At 44.5% G+C, this 22,212-nt stretch overlaps 1 protein-coding gene across 4 annotated transcripts in view; it reads left to right on the top strand.

Moving 5' to 3' along the window:
• The window catches only part of WDR49 (WD repeat domain 49), a 217,065-nt gene that overhangs the window by 100,603 nt on the left and 94,250 nt on the right, over positions 1-22,212 (top strand). For all 4 annotated transcript variants that reach the window (XM_077488031.1, XM_077488034.1, XM_077488033.1 and 1 more), the window contains one exon: positions 20,050-20,165. In XM_077488031.1, the coding sequence (XP_077344157.1) occupies positions 20,050-20,165 (116 nt within the window). The remainder of the gene's footprint in view (positions 1-20,049; positions 20,166-22,212) is intronic.

Genomic DNA, 22,212 nt, shown 5'->3' on the forward strand with positions numbered 1-22,212 from the left:
ACGTCTTATTTGCGATTGCCCGACGCGATGGAACTCAACCTTCTATATGCTTGATAGGCTGCTCCAGCAGAAACGTGCAGTTAACGTCTACCTGTATGAACTCTGCGAAAGAAACGGTTCTGGGGAGCTGGGTTTTTTTTCACCGCGCCAGTGGCTGCTCATGCGCGACACATGCAGACTTCTGCGGCCATTTGAGGAGATCACCAAACTGGTCAGTCGCAGCCATGGCGCCATCAGTGACATGGTACCTTATGCCTTCTTTCTGGAGCGTGCATTGCGTCGTGTCATTGATCAGGCTGTGGAGGAGCAGGAGCGGGAAGATGAGGAAGTCGCAATGCTGGATGAATTCCCAGGGGGGGCTACTCTATCTGAGACAAGTCAACAACAGGAGTCTGATGAGGAGTCAGAGGAGGATGGTGCCGGGGCGGATGAGCAGGAGCAAGAAGAGCATGCTTTAAACCTTTCTGGGATCCCTGTTGTGCGAGGATGGGGAGAGGAGAATGAAGAGGACGACATTATCCTGGATGATGAGCAGGAGCCAGGCCACCACACCGCTTCCACTTTAGTGCAAATGGGGGCCTTCATGCTCCAGTGTTTTAATAGGGACCCCCGTATAAAAAGCATGAGGGTCAAGGACCAGTACTGGGTGGCAACGTACTTAGACCCCCGGTACAAACACAAAATGGCGGAAATGTTACCGCCGTCGCAGAGGGCTGTCAGAATGCAGCACTTCCAGGCCTTGCTTCGAGAAATGCTGCATTCTGCTTTTGCGTGCGCTGGCAGAGGAGCAATTCCCACTCCCAGAGAAGGATTTGCGGGTACCAATCCAACAGCGCCTGCAAGAAGAGGCCGGTTTGAAGATGTGTTGGTGACTTCGGATATGAGGTCATTCTTTCAGCCGACCCATCGACAGGTGTCATCCGGATCCAGCATCAGGGAACGCCTAGACCGTCAGGTGTCCGACTACATTGGGTTAACGGCCGATGTGGACGCTCTGAGGAGTGATGAACCCCTAGACTACTGGGTGGGCAGGCTTGACCTCTGGCCAGAGCTTGCCCAATTTGCAATCGAACTGTTGGCTTGCCCCTCATCCAGTGTCCTGTCCGAAAGGACGTTCAGCGCAGCAGGGGGGATTGTGACCGATAAGCGTACTCGCCTAGCTCACCACAGTGTTAACTACCTCACATTTCTAAAAATGAATGAGGCATGGATCTCGGAGGAATTCAACACATGTGACCAGTAGACCATGTATATGTCTATAAACTATTTTTTTAATCAAGCACACAGACCTTCTTAATTCATTTGGCTCACTTCCTTGACCCAAAAAAGCACACCGTACTATATGCCCCTACCCTCCTCTTTGAAGAGGTTGAGCGGTGTCATATTTCTACTGGGGCTGCTTATGATATCCCTGTGCTGTGCTGACTTCCTCCTGGGGGTTCTTATTATGAAGGGATCACACTATCCCTGTGCTGTGCTGACTTCCTCCTGGGGGTTCTTATTATGAGGGGATCACACCATCCCTGTGCTGTGCTGACTTCCTCCTGGGGCTGCTTACGGTGCTGCTGTCAGTGCTGTATGTCACGGTGCTGCTGTCAGCGCTGTATGTCACGGTGCTGCTGTCAGCGCTGTATGTCACGGTGCTGCTGTCAGCGCTGTATGTCACGGTGCTGCTGTCAGCGCTGTATGTCACGGTGCTGCTGTCAGCGCTGTATGTCACGGTGCTGCTGTCAGCGCTGTATGTCACGGTGCTGCTGTCAGCGCTGTATGTCACGGTGCTGCTGTCAGCGCTGTATGTCACGGTGCTGCTGTCAGCGCTGTATGTCACGGTGCTGCTGTCAGCGCTGTATGTCACGGTGCTGCTGTCAGTGCTCTGTATTACGGTGCTGCTGTCAGATGCCTCTATCACGGTGCATGTGTCATTCCGGTATGTCACGCTGCTGGTGATCATCTCCTGCACCCTCTTCTTTGCCTACCCTGGTCCCTGACCTTCCCTCTCCTCCATTGCCTTCATTAGCTCCATAGTCCTGAATTGTTAGAACAATTTCCCAAATAAAATAAAAATGCTTGTAGTTATCGATCCCAAATTCACCTCATACATGTATTATGTCATTGTCCAGATGGTGGGACTACGTTTTACCCCCTAATAATTACCACGTGGCCGCAAATTCGACATGAAGGTTTGCAAAGTTCGCCTCCCATTGAAGTCAATGGGGCCCGCGGCGAACGGTCGGTTTCGCGAACGTTTGGGTCCGTTCGCATTTCGCGTTCGCGAAACGTCCCGTCGGAAGTTCGTCCATCACTAAAAATGGCATCTGAAAAGACGGAGGGGTATATTAGGAAGCCAGTAAACATGTTGTCCATGAAGTTGATGTATCAAAAGCAGAAAAAACAATGTACATTGCAGTTTGTTGTGTATGGGGCTGCATACCTACAGGCCAGTCAGGGTGGTGCCCATGCTGACCCATGTCCACAGCCAAAAGCACCTACAATGGGCGCATGAGCATCAGAACTTGACCACATGGCAATGGAAGAAGGTGGCCTGGTCTGATAAATCCCACTTTCTTTATATCATATGGATAGCCGGGTGCATGTGCATCACTTACCTTAGAAAAAAATGGTACCAGGATGCAGTATGGGAAGAAGTCAAGCCAGTAGAACCAGTGTGATGCTTTGGGCAATGTGCTACTTCAAAACCTTGGATCTGCCATTTAAGTGGATGTTACTTGACTCGTACCAATTATCTAAACACTGTTGCTGACCAAGTATACCCCTTCATGGAATCCATATTCCCTGATGACAGTGGTCTCTTCCAGCACTGGATAACATGCCCTTCCACACTGCAAAAATGGTTCAAGCATGGTCTGAGGAACAAAACAACGAGTCTGAGCTGTTGACATGGCCTCCAAATTCTCCTTTAAGCATCTTTGGGCTGTGCTGGAAAAACAAGTTCAATGCAAGGAGGCCCAACCCCCCCAACTTACAGGACTTAAAGGATCTGCTACTGATGGTTTGGTTCTAGATATTACAGCATACCTTCAGAGGTCTAGTTGCATCCATGCCAAAGTGGACCAGGGCTGTTTCAGCGGCAAAAGGGGGTCTACTCAATATAAGGTGGCTGGTCATAAAGGTATAGCTGATTGGTGCACGTATTTGTTATGTGTTTCCATTCACTTGACATACCTAAAAATAACTAAATACTAGTTGTATTTTAAGCATTTTTATGGATATGACTCTATAGGCAGCTTCTATTGTTTTGAATAGCTTCCAATGTGCAATTAGGGAAGACAGTGAGGTGTATATATATATATATATATATATATATATATATATATATATATATATATATATATATATATATTATTGTTATTTTTTTTTTTTATAAAAGTGCATTAACATACAATGTACCACCACACCTTAAGATTTTTTGCCTTTTATTCAATTCTTTTCAGTTCTCTGCTAATTTTTTATTTATTTTTTTAACTATAGGAAAGCAAGCCACGACGCACACAAAGATAGAGGGACCATTCACTTAGCAAGGTGAACGTTCAGTGTGCTTAGTAAATAAAAGGAAGCTTTGTCAATTTCAATCAACTAACCGAGTGCTAGCAAATATCCTGATTCTCTCATTTCTTTTGCACATGATTCAATATTAACACAGATGCATCCTATTTTCTATCATTCACTTTGCAAAGTAAAGATTTACTTTTGAAGGTGATCATTAACTTTGACCACGTATTACAAAAATAGCACTACTCAAACGCATCCCATTTGTCCTTCCTTCGGTTCCCCTACCACAGTGGGTGCCAGCCCCTTTAGGATCACATCTCTGTGGAACAATCACAATAGCAAAATTTGTTTTGTTTTTTAGCACATACATTCAGCGGCCACTTTATTAGGTACGCCTTGCTAGTACCGGTTGGACCCCCTTTTGTCTTCAGAACTGCCTTAATTCTTCATAGCATGGATTAAACAAGGTGTTGGAAACATTTCTCAGAGATTTTGATCCATATTGACATGATAGCATCACACGATTGCTGCAGATTTGTCGGCTGCACATCCATGATGTGAACATGCCATACCACCACATCCCAAAGGTGCTCTATTGGATTGAGATCTGGGGACTGTGGAGGTCACGGGAGTACAGTGAACCCACTGTCATGTTCAAGAAACCAGTGATGAGATGATTGGTGCGTTGTGACATGGTGCATTATCCTGCTGGAAGTAGCCATCAGGAGATGGGTACAGTATATCCATAAAGGGATGGAAATGGTCAGCAACAATACTCCGTAGGCCATGGTGTTTAAACGATGCTCAATTGGTACTAAGGGGCCCAAAGTGTGGAAAGAAAATATCCCCCACACCATTACACTGCCACTACCAGCCTGGACAAATTCCGGCACTACCATCTGATTGTTGCAGCTGAAATCGAGACTCATCACACCAGGCAACGTTTTTTTCAGTCTTCTATTGTCCAATTTTGGTGAGCCTGTGCGAATTGTAGCCTCAGTTTCCTGTTCTTAGCTGACAGGGTCTGCACTTGGCGTGTTCTTCTGCTGCTCTAGCCCGTCTTCTTCAAGGTTTGATGTGTTGTCTGTTCAGAGATGGTATTTTGTATACCTTGGTTGTAACAAACAGTTATTGCCCAGTCTCCTCTGACATCAACAAGGCATTTTTGTCCACCCAACTGCTGCTCACTGGATGCGTTCTCTTTTTTGGACCATTCTCTGTGGTTGTGCATAAAAAACCCAGTAGATCTGCAGTTTTTGAAATACTCAGACCAGCCAGTCTGGAACCAACAACCATGCCACGTTCAGCCTAGGTTCACATTGGAGCGATTTGGCATGTGATTTGACAAATCGGCGTCAATTACCAGCAATGGCACTGTCTGAATCGGGACTACGCCGCATTTGCAGTACTGCTCCGCTTCCCAAAAGTAGTTTCTGTACTACTTTTGGTGACTTTGGTGTGTGATTTCCATAGACATCTGTGCAGCAACCCACAAAGATGTCTATGAAATCGCCCCTGAAGTCAGGACTGACATGCGGGAATGAAATTGTGAGAGTTCAGCTGACAATTTAATTTCCACTGTCAGTGTGAACCTGAGCTCAAAGTCACTTAAATCCCCTTTCTTCCCTTTTTCTTTCCTGCACAGTCCAATGCAGGAAAAATGCAACATGCTCTACTTTTTTTTCTGGAACTGAAAAGCCCTGGAACTGACTGCACTGGTGTGAACTATGCCATTGGAAACCTTATCATCTACTTTCCATGTATTTTTGATGCAGAATAAAAATGCACTGGAATGCATGTGGTGTGAACTGGCCTTCAGCGTCTACAAAATAGGAGAAATATTTAGGAATTTTTTTAATTGTTTTTACTAGTGCCCGCTGTATCTAATGCACGGACCAACATACAGGTACGTTGGTTCGTGCAGTCCTGCTGCAGTATATGTGCAGTGGGTGGTCCGAAAGTGGTTAAAAGAATTTCATGGAAGTGGTTGCTGCACTCCTAACAGGAGCTGACCCTTTGCAATGTTTAGAAGGATTTTTACTGTTTCTGTATGTCATCTTAGGTATGGGTGCCTGCCTCTAACTGTACCTGTATATGTATGACAGGTAAAAATAAAGATGGAGTTCACACTGAGGGTCCAAATGCACATTCTTGGGCAACGCACTAGGCCAGTACACCCCTATATTTTCATTTTTACTGGTATCCAGGGAAATGCAGGAAGCAGGCATTCGTACAGCTTTACTCCCTATTGCACATTATACAGGGTATCTTTAACTTTATATTTCTTTATATTTAAAGCTGGCCACACATGGAGTGCAGTGCCCTATCATCACTACCGGGGTTGAAAGTTCTTGGCCCAATATTGATTGCATCCAATCAAGTGCAGGCACTGTTTGGGTTTTCAGACAGCCGCAGGTGTAGGCTATCAGGTTACAATAGTCGAGACTAAAAATTTGTTGACCCACACTGTTTAACATGGTGGAGGGAATTGAGTAATTTTTCTTGTTAAGCTTGTTTCACAAGCTTAAAGGCTAAGTTTACTTTTTCCAGAAAATAGCTAATGCAGTCAAGGGACCCCAATAGATATAAAAAATTGCAGCTTTGTAAAATTTTTTTTTATTTATTTTACCGGTAGGTCATTTGCTCCCCCAGAAGCCTGGCCAAAAAACTCCCAGTTAGCAATCCTCACATCCTGCCTTGTTGCTGCCATTTAACAAGGCAGGATGTGGCGCCAAATGACCTACAAGTATGACATTAAAATAAATGAACATTTTATGAAGCTGCAAAGTTTTTAAAAACCTACTCGAGCCCCTTAACTGCATATGCTGTTTTCTGGAAAAAGTGAAGTTAGCTTTTAAAACTAGCTTTTAAAATCATGTCCCAAATACCCCTTCTCATCGAGAGATGCATTTCTTTTTGCAGGATGCAGTCCTAAATGATTATACAGTGCGTAATGTGTGATATAGGTAGCCGATTCCTTACCCCATATAAACCTAGATAATATGTCAGACCCCTTCCATCCGTGTACATTCACGACCACTTCATGTGACATTAACCATACTTACTCACATCCCCTTGTCCTCATAAGTGCTTTGGTATTGAAGAGAGAAGGATCACTACATAAAGAAGGGCTGAATGTTCCCGGTAGATTCTTCAATATGCGGAGAAGACACCAACATTTTCCTTTTTGTAAGCAATGGTTTCTTGGGGCTGACTTATACATGCCTTTATCCACCCCAAACTGATATTTCTGTTTTTTTTTTATAGATGCTGTATAGTTAGATTTTATGGACCAGCTTGTTACTCTATTCCTACCAATTCTAGGAGGTCACATGCTCTCTGTTGTAGTTGCAATATATCTAATAATATAGAGAATTCAGCATGAGGAGCTCATCTAACCAACCCCCCCCCCCCCCAAAAGTGTGGCGTGCATTTGTATTCATTCCCCCCTGAGTCAATACTTTGTAGAACCACCTTTCGCTGTTATTAAGTATTTTTGGGTATGTCTCTACTAGCCTTCCACATCTAAAGAGTGAAATTCTTCTTTGCAAAATAACTCAAGCTCTGTCAGATTGGATGAAGAATGTCTGTGAACAGCAATTTTCAAGTCTTGCAACAGATTCTCAATTGGATTTAGGTCTGGACTTTGACTGGTCTATTCTAACATGTGAATATGCTTTGATTGAAACCATTTCATTGTAGCTCTGGCTGTATGTTTAGGGTTGGTGTCCTCTTGGAATGTAAATCTCTGCCCCAGCCTCAAGTCTTTTGCAGACTCTAATGGTTTTCCGACGGAATTCCATTGGGAAAATTGAGAACATGCTATCAAGTTTTTGCTGGCTGGAATTCGGCCAGCTAAATTCTGATGGAGCATACACATGGTCGCATTTTCGATGAAAAGCTCTCATCAGTCTTTTGCTGGCCGAAATTCTGATCGTGTGTACGTGTGTACGTGGCATTACAGGTTTTCTTCTAAGATTGCTCTGTATTTGGCTCCACTCATCGTTTCATCAACTCTGACCAGCTTCTAAGATTGCTCTGTATTTGGCTCCACTCATCGTTTCATCAACTCTGACCAGCTGTCCCTGCTGATGAAAATCATCTCTACAACATGGTGCTGTCGCCACCATGTTTCACAGTGGGGATGGTGTGTTCAGGGTGATATGCAGTGTTAGTTTTCCGCCACACATTTGCTCTTAAGCAAAAAGTTAAATTTTGGTCTCATCTGACCAGAGCACCTTCTTCCACATGTTTACTGTGTCCCCCACATGGCTTCTCGCAAACTGGACTTCTTATAGCTAGACATGTGCATTCGTTTTCGTCCGAATGCATTTCCGTCCGAATTTCAGGTATTTTCGTTTTCGTTTTGACAAACGATAACGAAAGCGCAGAATCCGAAAAACAAAAGATCCGACATAAATAAAGGCTTTATTTTCGTTTTCGTTGTTACAACAGTTTGATACAAAATAGGAGATTCGATGTGACTCTGATAATAACAATCTGTGTCTTTTGAACCTGTGGTCGAATGTACCTAACCTTACGTCTATTATTCCAAGATTATATAGAGAAAAGATTTTACAGGGAGAAATATTCGACATAGAGAGAAAAGATTCAACAGAGAGAAAAGATTCTGGAATTGGGTGGAGGAAGTAAAATAAAAATAATGATGATGATGAATGTTATTGGCTGATTGTAACCAAAGAGGAGGAGCAGTAAAATAGCTAGAACTAAGTACACACGTACAGCCAACTTACTTTCACTTACGATTGCTAGCAGAGATAGACACACACACTGAATCATTTCAGAAGACAGTCAATCTTAGCTGGTCCGTTTGAATTGTCACTTGTCAGAGAACCCGAATTATTATTAAGCATAAGCACAGCAGCAGAACAATAGTGAAGCAAGCTACAGTTCAACTTAGCTTTTTCCTAATAATCTGCTGCTATTGTGTTAGTGTGAGAACCTTATAGTGATGCTAGTGTTGCTGCTAGTGTTGTTGTGATAGCCTCAGAGGCTGCCTGTGTTGTGGGGGGGGGGGATTTATTATTAAAGAATCTTGTTACCTGTCTGATCAGTGATCGCTATCACCAGTCCACCAGTTTCTGTTTGAACGAGTATATAATATATATACAGAAACACTTGTAGATGGCCCAGGAACATCCTCCAATGCCTCCATGTCGCTCTCATAATGGGTTGCCACCATATTCGTTATTATCAGTCACTCGCTATCTGACACTGTGAGACTTAGACCATTCATTCAACATGAACGACGGAGATTTGACAAAGCAACGAAAAACACACACATTTATAATAATATTCGACAGAGCATCGAAACTGTACGACGCTGCAAGCGTACATTTCCAGAGTCAAATTCTCCGCCTATAGGCTATATAGAGTTTAGCAGCTCCGTCGTATCTTCTTTATACATTCAACAGACACCATAAGCCTTCAAAGACCGATTCGACCGTAATTCATGTGGATTTTCGGACTAATGCAATTTTTGAACGAAAAACAAAATAAATAAAAAGGTATTTCGGGAGTAACTAAATAAATAAATTTTTCGGACGAAAACTAAATTCCGAAACAAAATATTTCACTCTGCACTTGTCTACTTATGGCTTATGTACTTAAAAAAGTACTGTTAAAATGTGAGGTTTCTGTGATGTAAAAAAAATGAGACAAAGATAAATAATTTCAGAACTTTTTTCACCTTTTAATGTGACCTTTAAACTACAACTCTATTGAAAACCAACTGAAATCTTTTTGGTGGAGGGAAGTAAAACTAACAAACTAAAATAATATGGCTGCATAAGTGTGCACACCCTAAAACTAATATTTTGTTGAAGCACCTTTTGATTTTATTACAGCACTCGGTATGAGTTTATCAGCATGGCAAATCTTGACTTGGCGATATTTGCCCACTCTTCTTTGCAAAAACACTTGAAATCTGTCAGACTGCGAGGGCATGTACTGTGCACAGCCCTCTTCAGATCCCCCCCACATATTTTCAATCGGATTCAGGTTTGGGCTCTGGCTGGGCTAATACAAAACTTTAATCTTCTGGTGAAGCCATTAGTTTGTTGATTTAGATGTATGCTTTGGGTCGTTGTCATGCTGAAAGACAAAGTCTCTCTTCATGTTCATCTTTCTAGCAGAAGCCTGAAGGTTTTGTGCCAATATTGACTGGTATTTAGAACTGTTCATAATTCCCTCTACCTTGACTAAGGCCCCTGTTCCAGCTGAAGTAAAATAGCCCCAACGCATGATGCTGCCACCACCATGCTTCATGGTGGGTATGGTGTTATTTTGGTGATGTGCAGTGTTGTTTTTGTACCAAACATATCTTTTGGAATTATGACCAAAAAGTTGAACCATGGTTTCTTCAGACCATAACACATTTTTCCACGTGCTTTTCGGGGAGACATTAGATGTGTTTTTGCAAAATTTAGCCAGGCTTAGATGTTTTTCTTCGTAAGAAAAGGCTTCAGTCTTGCCACTCTACCCCATAGCTCAGACATATGAAGAATAGGGGAGATTGTTGTCACATGTACCACACAGCCAGTACTTGCCAGATATTCCTGCAGCTCCTTTAATGTTGCTGTAGGCCTCCTGGCAGCCTCCATGACCAGTTTTCTCCTCGTCTTTTCATCAATTTTGGAGGGACATTCAGTTCTTGGTGATGTCATTGTTGTGCCATATTTTCTCATTGGCTTTTGCTGTAGGATGCGAAAAGAAATGTCAGGAAAGACCTACTAGAACAGCTGAACTTTATGTAGGGTTAATCAGAGACACTTTAAATGATGCCAGGTGTGTACTGACTCCTATTTAACATGAGTGTGAATGTGATTGCTTAATTCTGAACACAGCTACATCCCCAGTTATAAGAGGGTGTGCACACTTATGCAACCACATTATTTTATATTTTTATTTTTACTTCCGCCTCCTAAAATATTTCAGTTTATTTTTCAATTCAGTTGTACAGATTATATATTACATTAAAGGAGGAAAAAGTTCTGAGACTATTTATCTTTGTCTCATTTTTTTACATCACAGAAACCTGACATTTTACAGTGTAGACTTTTCATATCCGCTGTTAGCCGGCCATAGACAATTCCGATTCAGCAGGGACCGCATGACATTCAAACCATGTATGCGCAGGCTGATTGTACCCAAGTTGATCCATCGATCAACTTGGGTACAACCAGCAAGTTCGATTTTTAGGATGTAATTATGGCCAGTGGCTATAGCCTCTAGCAATAATCTCTGTGTCCTCCCAGCAGGGACAGCTCCCTGCACCCCCCGCGGAGAGAACACAATAGCTCCCTCGGAAGGACCCGTGGTTGCAGGAAGGAAAAGTGTATCATGTAACAAAAATTTTATATATTGCACTTTACCAATCCTTATACAGTATATTAGCTAAAGTATTGGGGCTCCTGCCTTTAAACGCACATGAACTTTAATGGCATCCCAGTCTTAGTCCGTAGTGTTCAATATTGAGTTGGCGCATCCTATACAGCTATAACAGCTTCAAATTTTCTGGGAAGGCAGACCATAATGTTTAGGAGTGTGTCTTTGGGAATTTTTTAACCTTTCTTCCAGAAATGCATTTGTGAGGTCAGGCACTGATGTTGGACAAGAAGCCCTGGCTCACAGTCTTCACTCTAATTCATCCGAAAGGTGATCTATCAGGTTGAGGTCAAAACTTGCTCATCCATGTCTTTTTGGACCTTGTTTTGTGCATTGGTGCACAGTCATGTTGGAACAGGAAGAGGCCATCCCTAAACTGTTCCCACAAAGTTGGGAGCATGGAATTGTCCAAAATGTCTTGGTATGCTAATGCCTTAGGAGTTCCCTTCACTGGAACTGGAAGAGGCCAAGCCCAACCCCTAAAAAAAAACAACCCCACACTATAATCCCCCCTCTACAAAATGATTTGGACCAGTGCACAAAGCAAGGTCCATAAAGACATGGATGAGCGAGTTTGAGGTGGAGACACACTTCCTGTGCTCAGTTAACACAAACTCACTGTACTATATTTATGGAGGAGCAGATTTGTTTCCATAGGACGGGAAGTGAGTTAAGACTAAAGAACACCTCCCCTTTCATCTTCTCCATAAGAGGAAGGTGTTCTGTATGGTAGTTTCCTTTGTTGAGATAACACTGAAGAGTGAGCAGGACACAGGGCACCACTGGATTTCTAACAGAATCAGGAGTAATTTTTTAAAATTTTTTAGGGTCCATGCATACTGGGACCTATGGGCATTGCCAATATTATTTGTTATTTCATTTTTTATAAACTCATTTTAAACCACATTACAACATTGGTATGTCTATATAGCCTACAAATGTCTTTTCATACTTTTATTTCATACTTTTTATATCAAGATATTTTTCATTGGAAAATAATCTGTATATATCCCCACCAACAGAAATATTCCTTCTTCTATTCCTCCCTTCCTAAAAGGAAAGCCTCTCCTCCAATGGGACTAGTGGGATATAATATATAAGTGGAATACAGTCACCCTGGGCATCTTGTAGCTGATTGTTATGGAAGGACCTGAAGTCACATTCCGCAAAGCTGCTGTGTACAAGTAAACAACCACTAAAATCTGCTTCACGGTTGCCATTCGAAATGTAATTTACACATACAAAGAAAGAATCTTTGCAAGTAAAAAGCTCAGAAGGAAAATAGATCTTTGAATAATAGCCACGCCAAAACATGCCAATATAATAAAAGGTTTCCCAGCATGGGCAATGCCAATGTAAATCACGTTTTATGCTTAGGGAAGCAGGTGACATTTTTCTCCAGCTGGAATATTTTTTTAAATAAAAATGTTGCATTTTTCACATAAATGTGATTTTTGTATAGTTCTTTCCTTAATAAATTGTATTAATATATTCTATCTACTTACATTATCTCTCCATCTGTCTGTCTGTCTATCTGTCAGTGTTTTCATCTTACTTAGTTCCTCTCATATGAATTCCATTACCATGCATGTTTCATGACCTTTGCCATGTTTCAGCACACAAGCTGTCAGTCACTAGTGCCTGTACCCCTGGGAAACGTCTGACAGCTCCAGGGGTCACTTCTTCTTGGTAATATCATTTATTACATCAGCATAGAATTTTAGCAAAATATAAATTACATATTATAATGGAAAATGAAGTCGTTCTAGATCACTTCAGGCTGGCCTATTTTGCATGTACAGCTATGTAAAGCATTAAAAAGAAGTACCTATTCTGTTTAATATCCAGTAACGCAATGTCTCACCCTGCTCTGCACATGCTCAGTTGCTTTCTATTCTCTGCACTTTGCTTAAAATAAGAGCCATCAGAAGCTGATCAGCTGACAGCTTTAAGATTTACCGTTGCTGAAAGAGGGAGAAAGCAGCAGAAATGACACAAACTCGCATATTAGGGAGAGAGAATAGAAAACCAGGAGAGGTGACAGGACAAATTCTGCTGCCAGGGGGTCACAAAAGAGTTAGGCCACTTTCACATGCACCATCTGATCAAGTGCACCTGTCCGTCTGTCTGTTTTATCCCTATTGTGGTGTCACCAGTATAGTATTTGTATATTGAAATCATATCCCCTCTCAAGCGTCTCTTTTCCAGAGAGAATAAGTTCAGTGCTCGCAACCTTTCCTCATAACTAATATCCTCCAGACACTTTATTACCTTTGTTGGCCTTCTTTGTACTCGCTCCATTTCTTTGTACTCGCTCCATTTCTGGGCAACAGTCTGAGGACTGGTGCCTAGAACTGGACAGCATATTCCAGGTGCGGCCGGACCAGAGTCTTGTAGAGCGAGAGAATAATCGTTTTATCTCTGGAGTTGATCTGGATTGCGCATCGGGTAGGAGCAGGGCAGGACTTAGGGTGGTTGGAGCCCTTGGGCTGTAGTCACTTTCAGGCCCTACCTTCTATACATTACCGTATTTATCAGTGTATAACACGCGTCGGCATATAACACGCACTCCAAGTGTAGGAGGGAATTTTAAGGAAAAAAACTTTTAGGAGGGAAGTTTAAGGATAAAACTTACATTTAAATGCCCATCAATGCAGCCTTATCAGTGTCCATCTGCAGCCTTATCCAGTGTCATTGAAGCCTTGTCAGTGTCATTTGCAGCCTTGTCAGTGTAGCCTTGTCATTTGCAGCCTTGCCCCAGTGTCATTTGCAGCCTTGTCATCGCAGTCTTGAAGTTTAAAAAGGGCGCAGAGGAGATACAGAGTCCTGTGTATCTCGGCAGCTCTGGGGTCCTCTCGGCGGCTCTCGGGACCTCTCGGTGGCTCTCGGGTCTTCTCGCAGTCCCGAGCGGAGCCAAGAGTAGATGAGAGTACTTGGCTCGGCTCACAGTCATGCCCAGTCCCTGTGTTATGTCCAGTACAGGGCAGGACTGGGCGTGACTGTGAGCGGAGCCAAGTACACTCGGCTATGTATCTTGGCGGGGCCCCCTATTGGGTGGGGCCCATGGGCTTGAGCCCAGTCAAGCCCAATGGTAAGTCCGGCCATGGGTAGGAGCCAGTAGCGTGACATGAACATACATTGACCGTTCAGCAGACGGCTGTGCACTACTGATGTTTGTCTGCTTCATACAAGCAACTTTTGTTTGATTAATTGCAAATATAGCACAGCATATAAGCACCTTTGATTATTGCACACAGCACTTTAGATAAATCATAGATTATCACCATTTTTTGTGAACCAATAATGGTTTGATATTCAGAATCAGTATGATGTTTTATTTAAATTTCTGATATAGTTTATTTTCATAATTGTAATAGATTGCTTATGATAAATTAATAGAAACAGCACACCATTATATGGCTATATCTATACAATATTTACTCAGTATACAAAGTTTTTGCGTGCAGCAGTATATTATATCTTTGTAATGTGTGGCCAAGCAGAGCCTTTTAGAATCCTTACCAGTTTTTCAGGTGGACCTGATAGGTTGGTCCATGCATCCCTATGGACAGGGAGTGCAAACAGATTTGTGTTTGTCTACACCTGCCTCTCCAGGTGTGATCCAGTCCACTAAAAAAAATTGAAGGGATCCGTCTTCTTCCATATGGACAGATCAGATCGGAGGGTAGTCGAGCGTAAACAGACAGCAGAGTGTGTTTACTCTCAGCCACCCATAGAGCAGAGTGGGCACTGTCTGTGTCCACAGACACGGATTGACGTGACTTGACTTGTGTCATCTGCCCACTCTGCTATGATTAGCAGGGGATCTGTGAGCTGATCACCTGTTTATCGAAATTGAATCTGCCCTGTGTGAAAGGGGCCAAAAACGTACCGATTAGTGTCTTATCTTATCTCCCTGATAATCTCTCCTTTCTCCCTCATGGGCAGCCTGTGAAATTTAGCACTGTAAAGACATACAACCAAGGTTGGTACATATTTCAATTTATATAAAGTTTTTGAGACCAAGGATAGGGGGAAAGTTTCCAAAAAAGAAGTGACTGCTCTGGGCTTCAACAAAATGGCAGCCTCCAGCAGGAATAAAACAGGAGGCAATTTACAGCACATACTTATGGTAGCATAATTATTAAAGTGATTGTAAAGCTTTATTTGAAATGTTTAATAAAATAACACACGTCATGCTTACCTGATTTGTGCAATGATTTTGCACAGAGCAGCTGTGGTTGCCACCTTATCCCTTTAAACCCGAACATATATTAATTACACAGGTGCTGTGGCTGTTTAAGGTGGCAATTAAACTCACTTGGTCCCTTACCTGCATTTAATTAGCCTCTGAACCTGTGTAATTCAAAGGTGTTCAGGTTTAAAGGGATGAGGTGGCAACTCTAATAGCAGCCTTGATCTTCCTCCTCTGGGATCCCCTGCCCTGCCGGAGCTCCTCCCTCCCATTGAGTGCCCCCGTAAAGATCAGCCTTCTATGGGGGCACTTATGTGGGCTTGCTCCCAAGCTGCCCTGTCTGTATCTAGTGACACAGACAGCGTGGTTCAGCCCTGCCCCCCACTTGCAATAATTCCTGATACTATTAATCTTCTCAGTGAGGAGGGAGAGAGCAGAGAGGGATGCTGTTTTCATGCACACCACTGGATTGAAGTCATACTCAGGTAAAGGTGTGTGTGTGGGGGGGGAGGGGGGGGGGGATGCTGTGACACAGAGGTTCTTTAGCTTAATACTTAGAATTATGCTAAAAAAAAAATAGACTTTAGAATCACTTTAGTGTGGAATGTATGTTCGTTTGTTAAAGAATATTAATTGTTATTAAACTGTTAGGGGTAAAGTTCCACTTTAAGCAGACCGGGAGATATTTTAGTTATTGAAATGTACAAGGAATGGGGAACATGTGGATAGTAGTTATGTTGTTTAATGGTGACAGGCTTGCAGGGTGCTCATTTATAAATATATGGTCCTCTAAATAAACTCCATAAAAATGGTAATCATGACACTAAATGGGCTACTACTACTAATACCAATACCTGTGCAACAAAAGGCAACAAATATCCGAAGATGGAGGAAAGAGCATAATCTGCACCTGCTCCTGCCTCTCATCTCCAAAACAGCACTGACTCATTGCCCTGGCTGATGGTGATGGCACTACTTGCATCAGGCCGCGTACACACGGGCGGACTGTTCGCCCAACCTTGTCCGCTGAACAGTGTTTGGGCGGACAGTCCGCTCGTGTGTGGGCTTTCAGCGGACAGTTTCAGCGGATAGTTGGACGGACAAAGTCTTTCGGAAATTCCGAAAAACTGTCCGCTGAAACTGTGTTTGAGCGAACAGTCCGCCCGTGTGTGGGCCTGTCCGCTGTACTTTCGAAATGAGCGGACTGTTCCCGCTCGGAAAGTCCGCCCATTTCGAGCGCGTGTACAGGTAGGCGGGGCCCGCGAAGGAGACGTCGCAGGCTCCGCCGCCTGGAATGGGCTTAAAGGGGAACCCCAACGCCGAAAAAAATCGGCGTGGGGGTTCCCCCAAAGTCCACACCAGACCCTTGTCCGAGCACGCTACCCGGCCGGCCAGGAAAGGGGGGCGAGCGAGCGCGCCCCCCTCCTGAGCCGTACCAGGCCGCGTGCCCTCAACATGGGGGGGTGCCTTGGGGAAGGGGGGGCCGCGCGGCCCCCCCACCCCAAAGCACCTTGTCCCCATGTTGATGAGGACAAGGGCCTCTTCCCGACAACCCTGGCCGTTGGTTGTCGGGGTCTGCGGGCGGGGGGCTTATCGGAATCCGGGAGCCCCCTTTAAGAAGGGGGCCCCCGGATACCGGCCCCCCACCCTATGTGAATGAGTATGGGGTACAATGTACCCCTACCCATTCACCTGTGAAATAAAGTACAAAAAAAAACACCACACAGGGAAAAAATATTTTATTGCACAGCTCCGGGGGGTCTTCCGTCTTCGGGGGTCTTCTCGCCGGACTCCTCCGCTATCTGTGTGTAGCTCTTTTACTAGCGGAGGAGTCCGGCTTTCTTCCTCCCCGCCGCCGGCCTCTTCTCCCGACTTCGGGGGTCTTGTCCCCCTCTTCGGTTCTTCTGCCGGGCCACCGCGCCTTCTTGTAGCTCTTTTACAGGCGGTGGCCCGGTCTTCTGTCGCCGCTGCCTTCCGTTTTTCTGTCGCCGCCTTCGGTTCTTCTGCCGGGCCACCGCGCCTTCTTGTAGCTCTTTTACAGGCGGTGGCCCGGTCTTCTGTCGCCGCTGCCTTCCGTTCTTCTGTCGCCGCCTTCGGTTCTTCTGCCGGGCCACCGCGCCTTCTTGTAGCTCTTTTACAGGCGGTGGCCCGGTCTTCTGTCGCCGCTGTCGTCGCCGCCGCCGCCGCCTTCCGTTCTTGTTCTTCTTCTTGTTCTTCTTCTTCTTCTCCTGGAGATGTTGACTCGACGAGCTCTCCGGCCGGAATGCCAGGGCCGCGCTGTGCGGTCACTTATATAGTGACAATGGGGCGGTGTCACATGGTTTATGTCACATGGGTTGGTCACATGGGTTGATGTCACATGGGGACTATGACATCGTAAGGGGGCGGGGTCACCATGTGACCAACCCATGTGACATATACCATGTGACACCGCCCCATTGTCACTATATAAGTGACCGCACAGCGCGGCCCTGGCATTCCGGCCGGAGAGCTCGTCGAGTCAACATCTCCAGGAGAAGAAGAAGAACAACAAGAAGAAGAACAAGAACGGAAGGCGGCGGCGGCGGCGGCGGCGGCGACGACAGCGGCGACAGAAGACCGGGCCACCGCCTGTAAAAGAGCTACAAGAAGGCGCGGTGGCCCGGCAGAAGAACCGAAGAGGGGGACAAGACCCCCGAAGTCGGGAGAAGAGGCCGGCGGCGGGGAGGAAGAAAGCCGGACTCCTCCGCTAGTAAAAGAGCTACACACAGATAGCGGAGGAGTCCGGCGAGAAGACCCCCGAAGACGGAAGACCCCCGGAGCTGTGCAATAAAATATTTTTTCCCTGTGTTGTGTTTTTTTTTGTACTTTATTTCACAGGTGAATGGGTAGGGGTACATTGTACCCCATACTCATTCACATAGGGTGGGGGGCCGGTATCCGGGGGCCCCCTTCTTAAAGGGGGCTCCCGGATTCCGATAAGCCCCCCGCCCGCAGACCCCGACAACCAACGGCCAGGGTTGTCGGGAAGAGGCCCTTGTCCTCATCAACATGGGGACAAGGTGCTTTGGGGTGGGGGGGCCGCGCGGCCCCCCCTTCCCCAAGGCACCCCCCCATGTTGAGGGCACGCGGCCTGGTACGGCTCAGGAGGGGGGGCGCGCTCGCTCGCCCCCCTTTCCTGGCCGGCCGGGTAGCATGCTCGGACAAGGGTCTGGTGTGGACTTTGGGGGAACCCCCACGCCGATTTTTTTCGGCGTTGGGGTTCCCCTTTAAGCCCATTCCAGGCGGCGGAGCCCGCAACGTCTCCTTCGCGGGCCCCGCCTACCTGTACACGCGCTCGAAATGGGCGGATTTGCCTCCTCCTTACGTGGGCGAGTCCGTTCATTTCAAAAGTTGAGCGAACTGTTTGGCAAACAGTTTGCTGAAACAGTCCGCTCGTGTGTGGGCAAGTCCGCTCATGCAAATTTTGAGCGGACTGTTTGCCGAAACTGTTTGACGAACAAGGTTGGGCAAACAGTCCGCGCGTGTGTACGCGGCCTCAGGGATGAAGGCATGTGCCTGAGTTTTGTTTGCAGTTTTGATTCAAGTTCACATCTTTGTGAAAAACCCCATTAAAGTATATAAGTAGACAATTTAGCCAGAAAATTCAGTTAAACCAATGGCATTGGAAGCCAGGCACTGCCAAAATTAAAGAAAAAAAAAAATACATAGATTTGTTTGATCTCCTTAACAGCTCCAGCACCAATGACAAGATAGCTGCTGTAAGACAACCCATTTATACAATGTTGAAAGAGGGCGGTATTATCCATTTCTTCAAATTATCGGTTCTTGTTACTCAGCTAACCAGGAACAAAGGCTATGCACTGCATTATAGGCTGTTCCCTGTTTCTTGTGGCTAACCTTTAAAGCTGAATTCCAGGAATTCAGCCACTTTATAAATTTGAAGGCATACTATGAGCTAGGTCCAACGAGATGCATGCCACCTCCTATGCTTATTTCTTTTATTTACATCTGTTGGGTTTATGGCACTCCTAGAAAAGACTTTCATGGCTTTGAGAAGAGAGGAGCACACACAGCAGCTCTGCCCGCCCCTCACCATTGCTACCTATTACCAGGAGCCTTTGTATTTTGTGAATGAGTTCACATAAAACAAAGACTTCTGTGATTGGGATGGAGGAGAGGAGGGGCAGGCATTGCAGTTGCTATGACTCTGCTGTTGAAAGAGCTGAGACCAGAAGGTCCAGTGATATAAATTTCGGAACTATAGTGATAGCTGTCCTGGAGACAAGCTTTTGGCCAAAATGTGTGATTCATGAATCCCAGAGATTCGCCTTATAGCCATGATAGTGGCAAACCCAAACTTCATCCCTTACTATCAGCTTATCGTTGGCAGAGTTCCCAGCTATAGATGTAAGCCTGACATATTTTTGAGAGCAGAAATTGTTACAGGATTCAGCTACCTAAACTTCAACAGCTCCGCTGTACAGCCTTCCTGTCTGTGGCACTAAGAGAACTCCTCCTTTACTGTGCCAACTCCCCATGCCAAGCAGATTGCCTTCCAAGAGAGGCAACATCTAACTAGTGAACTTTGTTCTTTGTTTGCCAGTGCATTGATAAATAAATGTATTACATCAAACCACCTTTTACAACTTGAGAACTCAGAATGTTGACCAATGCTTGCAAATTTGGCTTTTTGCACATTCTACCTCTCTGTCTGTTCAGTATATCATCCATGCATTTATTTTAATCAATATTATAGTCCATCTGCTTTCTTACTATAGGGGATGCTGTGATCATGCTATTGATAAAGCTATGAAAACACAGGGCATAATTTATTTTTACTATACAGATTCAAACCGAATATAGCATTTGTTCAATTATTTTAATTGTTTATGAAACTGAAAAATTAAACAGGCAACTAAGAAGCGGTCATTTCGCTGTGTTTTTTTTTTTTTAAGATATGGGATTTCAACGGTCACTGTCACCATAAGCTAAATGCTGGAAGAGACCAGGCAGCAGAAATTTCTCAGATATTGGTACTGAAGAGAACATTACTAGTTGTTGGATGGGAGAGGTAAGTACCATGATATCTAGGTTCTTTCAAGTTAATGCTGCAAAATATATTAACAAGATATACTGTATTAGTATGTATACAGTACACGGTCCTATAAAAATAGCACAACTAGTTTGCAGGACCTTGCTGGCAGAAGCTGATAGCAATATCCTGCATAAATTATTATACATTATTATTATACAGGATTTATATACTGCAGCACCAACATTTTTTGCAGCCCTTTACAATGCAGAGAGGGGACAGTACAATTACAATACCATTCAATACAGAAGGAGTGGGAGGGCCCTGCTCATGGAGCTTACAATCTATAGGGGGTGGTGGTACAAAAGGTAATAGCTGCAAGGGATGATCTGTTGCAGGTGACTCAAGTACAGTTCTTAGGTGGGTGTGGGATAGGCTTCCCTGAATAAGTGAGTTTTCAAGGATCTCCTAAAGGTGGACAGGGTAGGGGGCGACCAGACATACTAGTGCAGGGAGTTTCAGAGAATGGAAGAGACTCTGGAGAAGTCCTGAAGGAAAGCATGGGAGGAGGTAACAAGGGAGCTAGAGAGCAGGAGGTCCTGGGTGTAGCAGAGGGGACGATTTGGGCAATATCTGCAGATGAGGTTGGTAATGTAGGTGGGGGCAGTGTTGTGGATGGCCTTGTATGTTGTGGTTAGTATTTTGAACATTATACGGTGGGGTAGGGGAAGCCAGTGAAGGGATTGGCAGAGAGGAACAACAGTTACGGATCAGTTAGAAAGATGTATTAGCTTAGAAGTATCATTCATAATAGACTGCAAATGGGGCTCTGTATGCTGTATGCATGTAATATCTGTGCAATGTTAAATGTGTACAGGTGTACAATGTTAATGCAGCTTATCAGTTATCAGGATGCAGGTGGGTCACTTTGTGTCAATCATTGCTAGGATGCAGACGGCCATTTCTGTCTAGCATCCTCCATTGCTAGGATGAAGGCAGTTATTGCCACCTAGCTTCCACCTAGCTTGCACAGGCAGCTCTTTTACTCCAACAGAGTACTAATGTCAATACTAGCATTTAAACGTGTACAGTAAAAAATACAGTCTACACGCAGGACCTCAAACACAGATTACTGTGCAGAATTACTGATCTTTATGCAGCTGTGTTCTTAGGCCCATAGAGAACAATACATTTGCCTTTGGAGCTGTAAAAAAAAGGAACGTTTACTGATAAAAAATCCATATTTTTTGGTGCTGTGCGCATGGGCCCTTAGGCTTAAAACTTTCTGACTTTTGTAGAGACCATGCCATGATCAATTTTAATGTTAAGATTTATTTTCACTGACCTTTAGCAAGGTCAGTTCTGTAAGAAATCACTTCAAACAATGGTGTAGCTGATGCTCTGAGCAGCTTTAAAAATGGAGAAATAGTTGGCTTAAGAGTGTTAAGCAATGTAGCAGTGCCTCTGTGGTTAGAGACCATTATTGTTGTAGAGAAAATGAGGAGATGCAGTGCTAGATTTTTCACTTTAAATTATACTATATTATCAAAAGTCTTGGGACACCTGCCTTTACACGCACATGAACTTTAATGGCATCCGAGTCCTAGTCCGTAGGGTTCAATATTGCGTTGGCCCACCCTTTTCCACCCTTTAACATCTTCAACTCCTCTGGGAAGGTTTAAGAGTGTGTCTATAAAGACATGGATGAGCGAGTTTGGGGTGGAGGAACTTGACTGGCTTGGACAGTGTCCTGACCTCAACCCGATAGAACATCTTTGGGATGAATTAGAGTAGAGACAGAGAGCCAGATCTTCTTGTCCAACAACAGTGCTTGACCTCACAAATACTCTTGTGGAAGAATGGTCAAACATTCCCATAAACACATTCCTAAGCCTCGTGGACAGCCTTCCCAGAAGAGTTGAAGCTGTTAGCTGCAAAGGGTGAGCCAACTCAATATTAAACCCTACAGACTAATGCCCCATACACACGGTTGGACATTCCGACCACAAAATCTGTTGGATTTTTTTGTGTTGCATACGCACGGTCACACAAAGTTGTCGGAAAATGCATTCGTTCGGAATGAGGT

Source organism: Lithobates pipiens, unplaced genomic scaffold (assembly GCF_037356315.1).
Source record: "Lithobates pipiens isolate NorthernLeopardFrog02 unplaced genomic scaffold, aLitPip1_a1.2 Scaffold_18, whole genome shotgun sequence".
NCBI classification, from domain to species: Eukaryota; Metazoa; Chordata; class Amphibia; order Anura; family Ranidae; genus Lithobates; species Lithobates pipiens.